At 41.1% G+C, this 12,808-nt stretch overlaps 1 protein-coding gene across 1 annotated transcript in view; it reads left to right on the top strand.

Moving 5' to 3' along the window:
• LOC147123480 (talin-1) overlaps positions 1 to 12,808 on the top strand; it is a 287,370-nt gene that overhangs the window by 250,868 nt on the left and 23,694 nt on the right. Inside the window, exons 47-51 of the mRNA XM_085973632.1 lie at positions 343 to 526; positions 1,565 to 1,690; positions 4,018 to 4,134; positions 6,540 to 6,725; positions 8,438 to 8,545. Coding sequence (XP_085829758.1) covers positions 343 to 526; positions 1,565 to 1,690; positions 4,018 to 4,134; positions 6,540 to 6,725; positions 8,438 to 8,545 — 721 coding nt within the window. The remainder of the gene's footprint in view (positions 1 to 342; positions 527 to 1,564; positions 1,691 to 4,017; positions 4,135 to 6,539; positions 6,726 to 8,437; positions 8,546 to 12,808) is intronic.

The raw sequence follows: 12,808 nt of genomic DNA, 5'->3' as shown, positions 1-12,808 counted from the left end.
AATGCTTTGGGACATCCTGAAGTCTGAAAGATGCTATATAAATGCACGTTTGTCCTCCCTTTCGTACTATAGCATTTGTTAAAATTGGTTTCTGAATGATCAAAAACGGCCTTTAATGCTTTGTTCTTCAGCTAATTGATGCTTGTGAGATCAAACGTTGGCCTGATCCTTGCATCTGAATTCGCTCATCTGACCGGTGTTTTGGAGAATGTCCACGTTTATGAATTGTATCTCCAAAAAGAACTTAAAAAAAAAAAATCATATTCACAAACATGTTGCTAAATATTTTTAGAGACTTCAACTGTTCTAGTCTTTGTCTTTAATCTTCTGTAATCATTTTAGGGAGAACATTCTGAAAACGGCTAAAGCGCTGGTGGAAGACACGAAGCTGCTTGTATCTGGAGCTGCTGCAAGTCAGGAGAAGTTAGCACATGCGGCACAGTCCTCAGTTGTCACTATTACTCGACTGGCTGAGGTTGTGAAATTAGGAGCTGCAAGCTTGGGCTCAGATGATCCTGAAACACAGGTTAAAAACTTTGAGTGTATTTTATCATAACTTAACCTGATGAACTTGGGCTCCAGTGGGTGTAACTTAGAATTTTCCCTAACTTTTTCCAAGATTGGAGAAATGCAGCTGGAGGCAAAACCAAGCTTTTTTTTAAAAAAAAATAAAAAATTAATTCACGGAATGTGGGCGTCGCTGGCAAGGCCAGCGTTTATTGCCCATCCCTAATCGTCCTTGTGAAGGTGGTGGTGAGCTGCCACCTTGAACCACTGCAGTCCGTGTGGTGAAGGCTCCCCACAGTGCAGTTAAGTAGGGAGTTCCAGGATATTGACGACTCAGTGTCATATCCAACAACCTAGCTGAAATCAGCCAAATTAATTATTAACCAAGGCAATTGTTTAAAAACTCAACCCCAACCCCATCCCCATTCTGTGGCACAGCCCACTAATGCAGACTGTTTAAAAATGGACAATGTCTGTATTATTACTTTGTGCTGTTCCAGCATAGTTAAATTCTAGTCTACTATTGTCCCCTATAATTTTACAGGCTTTCTATTGCATAAGCTCCAGAATGATTGTACTTGCAGCTTGTTGAAGTATTTTTCATAAATGCGAAACGTGTAGCTTTAATCTGTTAACTTGACTGGTTTAACACAAGCTGTTACAAAAGCCACATATGTTTTCTGCTTTCCATATTCAAATCAGTACATTGAGTGTTCTGCCAACACTTTAACAAATTAAGTCGATCAGCATTGCAATATTTTAAAATAAATACCACCGTATACTGTAGGATTTTCATATGCTGTTCTATAATCCAGTGTTATGATGCAGCGCAATGAATCTCATGTCAATTCACTTTTACAAGGCTGGATTTTTGATTCAGCTGGGTCATTTCATTCAGTTCCATTTGAAATTGGTGTGGCTGCAAGTTCATGCTTTGGTTGCTGTTAGGTGGAGTCCTATTTTTGAAGGAGTCATTAAAAAAACACTTGTTTTGTCATCTGATGTGTAGAAAAGTTTATTTTATTTGTAATCAGCCTGTCATTATTGCTTTATTCAGGTTGTACTGATCAATGCAGTGAAAGATGTAGCGAAGGCCCTGGGAGACCTTATTAGTGCCACTAAAGGAGCGTCCGGAAAAGCTCCAGATGATCCATCCATGTATAATCTCAAGAACGCTGCCAAGGTAGTTATAGAATAAATATCAATGTTCAGTGTGATTCAAAATTAAAGGGCAAATGTTCTCCTCGCCACCCCAAATATTCTCTTGAAGTCAGTAACTCAGTGGGATACAGTTCAATGATCATTAGTCGCCATTTGGTATTTTGCTTGCGTGACCTTTCTTCATGTGTGAGCCTAGATGGTGACAGCAGACCGTTCGACAATGGGGGGCCGATCCTTGTCCTCACCTGGTTATTTTACAGACCGTATGTTGACCAACCTTCCTCCTTCCTATCCAGCGACCAATGAGGCCAGTTACAGTTCCCCCACTGGCTGACCCAGTGAGCAGGGATTGGTCAGCATAAGCAAACTTGCATGTATGTAGCACATTTAACACAGAACAATATCCCACGTGAGAAGAGTGAAAATAGATACTGAGCATAAGTGGTGGAGTTATGAGAGGTAACCAAAGGCATTGCTAAATATGTAAGTTTTTTGAGAAGGCGTTTAAAGGCAGGGAGAGAGGAAGCAAGGTGGAGGAGTTTAGGAAGGGAGTAACGGGGCAGAGATAGCTGCAAGTTCCACCACCGATGGCAGTATAGAGGGAGGGGACAATGCACAAGAGGCCAGTGTTGGAGAAATAGAGGGCTCAGAATTTGTCATAAGGGTGGCGAAAGTCACATAGTTTGGAGCAACGCTGTGGGGGGTTTGTAGCTGATGGTGAGGCATTCAAAATCTATGCATGTGGTGATGACAGTGTAAGTTGGTGAGCATTGGGAGTGATAGGGAGGGTGATAAAGTGATCCCTTTAGCCTTAAGGCTAAAGGGATCAAGGGATATGGGGAGAAAGCAGGGACAGGGTACTGAATTTGGATGATCAGCCATGATCTCATTAAATGGCGGAACAGGCTCGAGGGGCCGAATGGCCTACTCCTGCTCCTACCTATCTTCTATGATACATATGCAGAGCTAGTGTGGAACAAAATGAGGACAGTGGAATTTTGGAGTTTATGAAAGAGCTTGGGAGATCAGCAAGGAGGGTGTGAAGAGAAATCAAGTTGGAGTAGATTAGGGTTTCGGCTGTTGAGAGTGGAGTTAAGTGGTTATAATAGCCAGGATATGGAGTTTGAAACTCATTGGTTGAGGAGGACCATGATGTTGCAGACCTTCTGGTGTGTCCTGAGTGAGCAGTCAGGGAGAGTGATAAAGTCAGTGGCAAGGATATCAATTTTTTTTCAGGGGCTGAATAGATGGCTTTGATCATCTAAAATTCAATGACTGTGTTGGGCAGGCAGTCTGACTGTACAGAGATAATTGTAGCATCAAGGGATATGGATATGCCTATGGATGAAGTCATCAAGGGATATTATGCCAGTGAGGAAAAACGTGGCCAAGGCTGGAACCTTGGAATATACTGGAGGTGACCATGTGGGGTGCGTGAGGAGAAGCCATCAAGAAGCGGACCCTATTAATGTTAATTTACCCACTGAGCTATTGGTAGAGATTGTCATCACCCATTAATGAAACTGCTCTCATCATTCAGAATTAGTTCTGACCCTTTGAACTTATTCTGCTCAACCTGATCCTAAATAACATGGTACTGTAAAAGGAAATGTTAACAGACATGTATATTAAATAGTATGAAATGAGTTGCATGTTTCATGAAAGAAGTGGATTTTGCTTAATTTGGAAGAAAAAACTTTGAAAAATCGGCAGCATTGTGCTAAAATTAAGCCGCGTCACTGGTCTTGTGTTCCAGGAGCAGCTGACTGAATAACCCAAAAAATGACACTTAAACTGCATAAAACCTTAATCTCTGCTCATAGAAATTCACTTGTGAAGCCTTCTCCACAATGAAAACTTGTAAATCCAGATAAAGTCATACAGTAATCTTCAAAAACTACAATCTGCTATAGTCACTATTGTTTACGGCTTGCTCTGTACCTGAACAATGATGTGAACCTCTTGCTATAACTTGTTTTATGTGTGGCTGACAGACCACACATAAAACATTGGGTGAATGGTACCTTTTTTGTGCTGTAGGCAAGTTTCAAAACAAAATGCAATGGTAGATAAACATTAATTGTTGCATTTAAGGTGACCTTTATGACGTTAATGCTCTTTGGCTGACTTTAGAGGGGTTTTTTTTACCAACTGTACAGATATTTACCTCCAAACCAAAACTTTAGCAGAAATCTTTCTATGGATACTAACTTAAGATTTTAGAATTAAATTATAGTAACCGAGTAGCCTTTACTTGAAGATGGCATTTTTATTGACAGTTATTCAATAAAAAGACTAAACGTGACCATTTAGTTCTTAGACTAACTTCCAGTGCTTGCATCCTGTTAGGTTATGGTGACCAATGTGACCTTACTGCTGAAGACTGTAAAGGCTGTAGAAGATGAAGCCACTCGAGGCACACGAGCTCTAGAAGCCACTATTGAGCACATCCGTCAAGAACTTGCAGTATGTATTTCACATTCAAGTCACTTTTTATAATGGCAAGTGCAGTTCATCATTGAAAGAATTCAAGATTCCGGTGCCAAATTAAGACATTGGGGGAAAAATTCAGCATCGCCCCGTTTGGGGCGCCATTATCGGCCATGCGCAAAGTTTAGCGCCTGGCGCTAATTATCGCCTCCGATGGCAAACTTGGCTTTTATCGCCCCTGGAGGTGATTTGAGCGCTAAATCAGGCGCTTCACACCTGTCTTAAGGCGCAAAGGCCGAGGAGCGAGGCGCTACCTCAGAGCGCTGGTGAAGCAAGGAGGGCAAATCAAAATAAACCTGCAAAGTGCTGCTCAGTACTCAAAACTCCTTCACACAGTGTTGAATCTCTCCAGAAGTCTCTCTCTCTCTCTCAGAATGTGTGGTGCAAAAATGTCACCGACAAAAAAAGGCAGGAAGCGGTTGCCTTTAAATAGCGCTCCCCCAGTCCCTTTCTGACTGCAAAACGCTCCCCTCAACCTGTCGTTGCTAGCGGCAGGTGGTAAGGCAGGGGGCGCCGCTCAATATCCGGTCCGGGGCACTAACGGGCCGTTGTGCACTCGACTGACGTCACGATCTGCCGGCGCAGAAGATCGTGGCGGTAGTGTTTAGCGCCGCCGCAAAATGCCTAGTTAATTTCGCGAGCGGCGCAGACATCGCCGCGCCTGGGCGCTAGTGGCTTTGCACCCCATTAGCACCCTCTTAAGGTGCTAACAGGAGGCGCAAACAACTGAATTTTCCCCCCCACATGTTTCTACGTTTCTTCTCTCTCGTGCCTTATTAAATCATCTTGCTGTTTTTGTCCTAAGGGGATATTTCTGTATATTATGAGCAAAAAATGTACTTACTCTTTTTTATAAGCAGTAACCAATACAGTAACATGTACAATCAGTATAATGAAACTACTGGTAGTCCTTCAGCTCTGTCACATTTTCTCTGTCTGCCTGTTTTAAGCTGTTCACAATGGCACTGAGTTTTCAGTCAGAAATTTTCAATAAATTGCTAATTATTTAAGAACTGAAAATCTGATCCCACCCTGACTTTTACCTTTGTTATAAATCCAGGGTGGGAGGATGAGCAGTTGACTAGTATAAACCAAATAGAAGGTATTCAGAGATTTTCAGTATTTGACCTAAAATGCGAATGGCCCAGCATGTGTGCCTGTGTGCACTTCTGTTCACCATTGACTGTTACTGTACATATCCATTGCTTGGCAGCTTTATTTTAGAGGGGAGGGGGGTGGGAAGAAGGGGAGAAATTAGTTCTTTTTAATCTCTTTTTTTCCAATTCTCTCCTGTAGGCATTGACTTTAGCTGGGGTAGAATTTACAGACGTCGGCCTCCATCTGGTACCTCAACCAAATAAACATTCTTTATATGCAAGTCTGGACACTGTTGACAGGCTAATCAACTAATGGCATGAAAGCCAAGCCTGATCTTGTCCTCATCTGCCATCCACACATGTAGCCTTCTCACTGGTAGCAATAGGAAGTGAGAATCCTGGCTGATTCTCTTTCCCTCCCATTACTCCTCCTCCTTTCCCTCCCCTCTTCCCCCCCCCCCCCCAAAAAAAAACACCTTGAGGCCAATTGTCGTGATCCCCTAACTCTATACAGACTGGGCAGCGAACCTCATGACTTTTAGCTGAATGGCTTAGCGGCAGCATCAACCATTCATGTATACGGTTGAGAAATAGATCTCTCCTGTTTTCAGCTGAACTATCAACTACTTTACAATACAGGCATTACAAGTTAGGCTAACTGTGTTCCACACAGTTTACAGATAGGTTAGGACTCCAGACCTAAAATAACAACAGAAAATGCTGGAAAAACTCAGCAGGCCAGGCAACATCCGTGGAGAGAGAAATAGAGTCAACGTTTCAGGTCGAACCCCTTTGTCAAGACCTGAAACGTTGACTCTATTTCTCTCTCCACGGATGTTGCCTGGCCTGCTGAGTTTTTCCAGCATTTTCTGTTTTGGATTTCCAGCATCTGCAGTATTTTGCTATAGGACTGCAGACCGCTGGATAAAGTAGAAATGGGGATACTTTACTATTTTAGATTACTGTAACCACCACACTGAACCATTCCCTGACCGAGTGGACAGGTAGTTGACCTCTTGTATATAAAACATATAAGAGCAGTGGATAGTCCTCTGCCTCTGGTTGTTGCCTCTCTTTGTCAACTGAGATTGTTTTACGCGGAGGAGAATCTTTCGCATGTTTTAAGAGGAGTACCTTAAAAGTTGAGAGGATCTGACTTCTCTGTATTCTGATGTACAATCGATAAAAACTGGTGTAAAGTTCTTTCAGGTGTGTCAAGGGTCCAATTAAAGCATTGTAAAAATAAAAGCTCATCTTCACTAAACTCCTGTTTTATTCCTTTAGGTATTTTCCTCGGCAAATCCACCACCTAAAACTTCTTCACCAGAAGATTTTATCCGTATGACTAAAGGCATTACTATCGCCACAGCTAAAGCCGTGGCAGCAGGGAACTCCTGTCGCCAAGAGGATGTTATTGCCACTGCCAACCTTAGTCGCAAAGCTATCGCAGAGATGCTTCATTCTTGTAAGGTATCTAATAACTTAAGTATCAGTTAAGATGTATTCATTCAGCGTACATGAAAAAGAACAAACAAAAGGAGATGGTTCTTTGTGCATTTCGACTTTAAAGAGAGGGCGCGTCCAGGAGACTGCTTTTTATTCACAGTATTCCAACAACAACAACTTGTATTTATATAGCGCCTTTAACATAGTAAAATGTCTCAGGGTGCTTTACAGGAGTGTTATAAAACAAAATTTGACACTGAGCCACGTAAGGGGAAATTAGGGCAGATGACCAAGAGCTTGGGCAAAGAGGTAGACAGAGGTTTATGGAGGGAATTCCAGAGCTTGAGGCCTAGGCAGCTGAAAGCACGGCCACCAATGGTTGAGCGATTAATATCAGGGCTGCTCAAGAGCCTGAATTAGATGAGCGCAGATATAGAAGGAAAGATTGGTCCTTGAAATTTCTTAAAATTTTTTTTACAGGCTCGTTGCAAACAGTGGGAGAAGGAATCAGGTCAAACTGACCCAAGAGCTGCTTGGGAGCTGTCTAACATCCAGGAAACTATTTTGTAGAATTAGAATGCAGATTTCCTAGCCTTTACCATAGTTTCCTGGGATTAGTTGGCTCTCAATCTGAAATGAAGCCCCTGGTTGTTTGCGATGGAGCTACACAAGGCGACTCCTCGTGATTGATGTCACTGGAGCAGCATAGGAGAGTGGGAAACCTACTCGAGGATTTCCATGTCATCAACACATTTCGTTGTAAGGCCATTATTAAGGAAATAAGTTTCTTATCGTGCCAATCAGATCAGGCATTCTTCATATTTTGTAGTTAAACAGACAAACTAATCTCTCAACAAACTAAATCAGAGAGCAAAGAGATTAATAACTGAATCGTTAGTGACTCTACAGCAATATCTGAACCTGGTAGAGTATATAGACAGTCATGTTCCGGGGGCACAGTGGCAGGATAATGGCCTCATTGGAATCCTACTGTTGACTTCAACACTTAACTACTGTTGAGAGTGAATTCATTCTCCTCCAGGCTCTGAATTGGATACAGTTGGTATAGTGGACAAGTGGCTAATGTCACCTTGGTTGGCTTTCCCTAATGCAGATGTGTCTTGTGTTGGTCATAAAGCAGCATTGAAAGTGGTGATGAGAAGGTCAGCACTCTCCTACTCTACCAGTTGGAGGAGGGAGTGAGGTGATGAAATTGTCACCCAACTCTTATCTGGAATTAAGTGGCCAAAAATGTCTAGAAAGAAGTAAAAGTAGTTGTTCTTTGGTAAATGTATAATGCTCTTTGTTTTCAAAACTCAATCATTTCTCCTGAGCTTTATATTTATTCCTAAGCAGCTTTTTACTGATTTTCACCCAACTTGACAACCAGCACGATTTCACTAAATCATCTATTTTATGTTTCGTCCTATTTAGCTGGAAATATCTAGTGTACTTGGTAGTGTTGTTTCTTCTCTCCTGCACAACCATTATCTGGTGTACTCTGTAGCATTTTCTCCCCATCCTCGACAATAATGGGGAACAGACTTAAAACTATACAACCATTAAAACAATAAATGCAAAGGTTTCTATTCTTCATAGCACAGATTTTTCACGTCAGAAATGAAGAAAAGCAAAATTGTGGGAGGCGGTGCTTGAAAAACTGAATGAAGGATCTGTAGCACGCTCCTGAGAGTAAAGCCAGATAATTAACAATTAATCATTTCATGTTCTTACAGCAAGCAGCCTATCACCCAGAAGTGTCCAACGATGTCCGTACCCGGGCCCTTCGTTTTGGCAAAGAATGTTCCGAGGGATACCTGGTTCTACTGGAACATGTGCTTGTAGTGAGTAATCATGAAATGTATATTGTGGTCTAAATGAGTTTAATAATTACCAAATGAGTGAACAAACTTTTTTTCTCCTTATCAGGTAGTTCTATTCTAATTGCTTTGAATGTACAAAAATAAGTGCTTGAAAGTTTAAATAAATTTTAGCATTGTTTTTGTTGAAAATATACTTTTTCATAGAATGATACAGCACAGAAGGAGGCCATACAGTCCATTGTGCCGGTCCTTTGAAAGAGCTATCCAATTAGTCCCACTCTCTTCCCCATAGCCCTGCAATTATTTCTGTTTCAAGTATTTATCCAATTCCCTTTTGAAAATTACTATTGAATCTGCTCCCACCACCCTTTTCAGGCACTGCAATCCAGATCATCATAACCCACTGCGTAAAAATAATTCTCCTCATCTCCCATCTGGTTCTTTTGCCAGTTACCTTAAATCTGTGTCCTCTGGTTACTGACACTCCTGTCAGTGGAAACAATTATCGCTATGTCAAAACCCATCATAATTTTCAATACCTCCATTAAATTTCCCCTTGACCATCTCTGCTCTAAGGAGAACAATCCCAGCTTCTCTAGTCCCTCCACATAACTGAAGTCTCTCATCCTTGGTATAATTCTAGAAAATCTACTCTACACCTTCTCAAAGGCCCTGACACTAATTCAGCAGGAAAACGTTATGTATTTGATTAAATTTTCTTCAACCTTCCTCATTTTGCCAATTGTCTCCCTCCCCCACCACCGAAGGCATTGATCATTTGGGTCTGTTGGTGTTGGTCACTCTCCGGGACTCGGGTGGCCATTTCTTCATTTGTAAACCTAGACAGAATGCTGGCAGGCTATTTAACTACAGTGGGCACCACAGCTGAGCTCAATCTGGTCTTCAGCTGACATCCACACACATGTACTTCTTTCAGGGTTTGCTGGACCATGATCAGGAGCAGGACCCTGGCTAATTTTTACCATTCCCTGACTCAACGGCGCTGAAGCCAATTGTAGTTCCCCTACCGCAGTGTTGGTTGCGATCTTTTAACTTGGCACATTCTAGGAATCCAACCTGAAATCTGATTTGCCTGATCAGAGGAAGAAGAGTAAGAGCTTGAACATCTGTTTAACTCTTTCAGCAACTTTTGCTTATTACGAAAAAGTAAGAATCTGTTTCCTTTGGAATACAGCTGAGCATAAAAATGCCTGTTCATGTGTGTATGGTAATATTCAACATTCTGAGGAACTGATCCACAGAACTTTTTTTTTTTTTTTTTAATTGTCCCAAATACCTTTGTTCAATCAAATGTGGGTACAGTAGCATAGTGGTTATGTTACTGGACTAGAGCTCAGGGACTAATGATCCAGAGATGAGAGTTCAAATCCCACCACGGCAGCTGGGGAATTTAAGTTCAGTTAATTTAAAAAAAATCTTGAATAAAAAGCTAATGGTGACCATGAAAGTACCGGATTGTCATAAAAACCCAACTGGTTCACTAATGTCCTTTTTAGGGAAGGAAATATGCCGTCCTTACCTGGTCTATATGTGACTCCAGACCCACAACAATGTGGTTGACTCTTAACTGCCCTTTGAAATGGCAGCTCACCACCACCTTCTCGAGGGCAATTAGGGATGGGCAATAAATGCTGGCCTTGCCCACATCCCATATAAAAAAATTTTAATCTCCATCTTTTCTATTTCTTGGATATTTTGTTGTTTTGTCATGTTATATTTTTGTTGAATCATTTATGTTCTTTTTTTCCTCCCACATTTCACACTTATTCCTTCTTTATTTCAAAGCCGGTGAGTAGCCTGGCTGTGTTCGAATGTTATGCATGGGTTTGTCCAAATATAGAGAATTTGAATTTGTGAAGCGATGTGAAATGAATCCTTCCTACAGGCAGTGCTGCAGCTGCTGTGATGTACTACAGAGCAACTGACTTCTAGTGCTGCCAAATATGTGCAAATTCATGGCTCTTGTACCACCCTATATTGGTCCTGTGGAAGTGCTAACCTGGACCCTGTTTACCACATTGAGAACTAATGACTGCTTACCACTCACATAACATAATGTTATGGCCATTGAATGGTGGTGGATCTGGTATGATCTGTACCAGAGGACAATGAGTTAAAAGAAAAAGTAACTGAATAGAAAAGAACAAATGATTTAGTGCTAATTAATTCATTTACAGTAACATTTCAACAGTCTGGTTTTTGCTCTATGCAGTATATTACTTTTTATATCCTCCTACAAAAACTTGTTTTGAGTGAAAGCATTTCCTAGAATCTGAGTGGATAGTTCAAAATTAGGTTAAAAAGATAACCATATCATGAAGCAAGTCTGTGCCTTAAACTGTTCTTTCAGGCATGTCAGAAATGGATTATAATGTATCACTGATGATCTCAGGCCTTGGTTATCAATGATGCCCCCTTCAGACATTGGTGTATATAAATTCTACTGAAAAATATTGTATCTGGTTGTCCTTTGAGAAGTGTGACAGGACCCATAAGTTATATGCTGTAGCCATGACGGAGTGAAAGAATGCTGTAATTAGCCATTCTAGGGGTTTGATTATGTTCTTTGCGCTTGTTTTGAAGAAGTCAGGAGCTCCATATGATGCCAGCAAGTTGTATCTAAACAGCTGAAAAATTATTTCATGTGAGAAAATGAGATAATTTAACTCCTGTGGAGTAGTGCTTCATTTCAGTGGCAAAACGATCGCTCTCCTTTCCCCCCACAAGTATAATGTGATCTATTTGTAAGCACATCTGCGTGCCCTCTCATTCAGCATTCAACTGACCTGAACTGCACTGGTTTATGGAATGAGGCTGTGATATTTTACAGCATGTTTTGTGTCTGATCTCTAGCCAATTGCATGTGCTATATTTCTAATATATTGAAAGTGCTGTATTTCTAATATATTGAAATATTGACATTTCTACCATGTGTGCATTTGAGAGATTTATTCTCATTTTCTACATTTTTTTCTTCTGTTTAGCAAAGAAAATAATTAGGAAATAGTAGATACTAATGTATGAAATTGTAAAACAGTAAAGTGTGTGGGATTTTTGGATGGGAGTTCTTCCACCACCAGGTGAGTTCTTGATGTCAGCTGGGCCACCTAGGCAGGATAATTTGTATTAACACTTTGTGCCAGTTGCTTGCCCTCCAGATCAGGGATTATTTGCAGTTGGGGAGAAAAGTTAAAAATGGGAGTTAAATGAAAATTTAAAAGATCAATTTCCTCGTGGATCAGGAGCGGCAGCCATCGGGAGGGTGGTTAAATGTGGGGTCTGGAGGAGCACTCCTCCTTCACATTCAGGCAAGTTACTTTCATTTGTTGCAGATAATTTAAATAAAGGAAACTACGATGGTCTGAAGCGCGAGTTGGGTAGGATTGATTGGGGAATGTCACTCAAAGGGTTGACGGTGGATAGGCAATGGCAAACATTCAAAGACCGCATGGATGAACTACAGGAACTACAGAATTTGTTCATCCCAGTTTGGCATAAAAATAAAACAAAAAAGGTGACTACCGTGGCTAACAAGGGAAATTAGGGATAGCATAAGATCCAAGGAGAGGACATATAAATTGGCCAGAAAAAGCAGTAAACCTGAGGATTGGGAGAAGTTTAGGATTCAACAAAGGAGGACAAAGGGATTAATTAAGAAAGGGAAAATAAAATATGAGAGTAAGCTTGTAGGGAACATAAAAACTGACTGTAAAAGCTTTTATAGATATGTGAAGAGAAAAAGATTGGTGAAGTCAAACGTAGGTCCCTTGCAGTCAGAATCAGGGGAATTTATAATGGGGAACAAAGAAATGGCAGACCAATTAAATACATACTTTGGTTCTGTCTTCAAAAAGGAGGACACAAATAACCTCCCAGAGATGTCGGGGAACATAGGGTCTAATGAAAGGGAGGAACTGAAAGAAATCAGTATTTGTAGGGAAATGGTGTTAGGGAAATTGATGGGATTGAAGGCCGATAAATCCCCAGGGCCTGATAATCTACATCCTAGGGTACTTAAGGAAGTGGCCATAGAAATAGTAGATGCATTGCTGATCATCTTCCAACATTCGATGGAATCTGGAACAGTACCCATGGATTGGAGGGTAGCTAATGTTACCCCATTATTCAAAAAAGGTGGTAGAGAGAAAACGGGGAATTACAGACCGGTAAGCCTGACATCGGTAGTGGGGGAAATGCTAGAGTCCATTACAAAAGATGTAATAGCAGAGCACTTGGAAAGCAGTGACAGGATCGGACAAAGTC

Source organism: Somniosus microcephalus, chromosome 2, assembly GCF_052327205.1.
Source record: "Somniosus microcephalus isolate GS21.2 chromosome 2, FLI_Smic_1.0, whole genome shotgun sequence".
Lineage (NCBI taxonomy): Eukaryota > Metazoa > Chordata > Chondrichthyes > Squaliformes > Somniosidae > Somniosus > Somniosus microcephalus.
The sequence above is the reverse complement of the archived record's forward strand: the minus strand, read 5'-3'. Positions and strand labels throughout refer to the sequence as shown.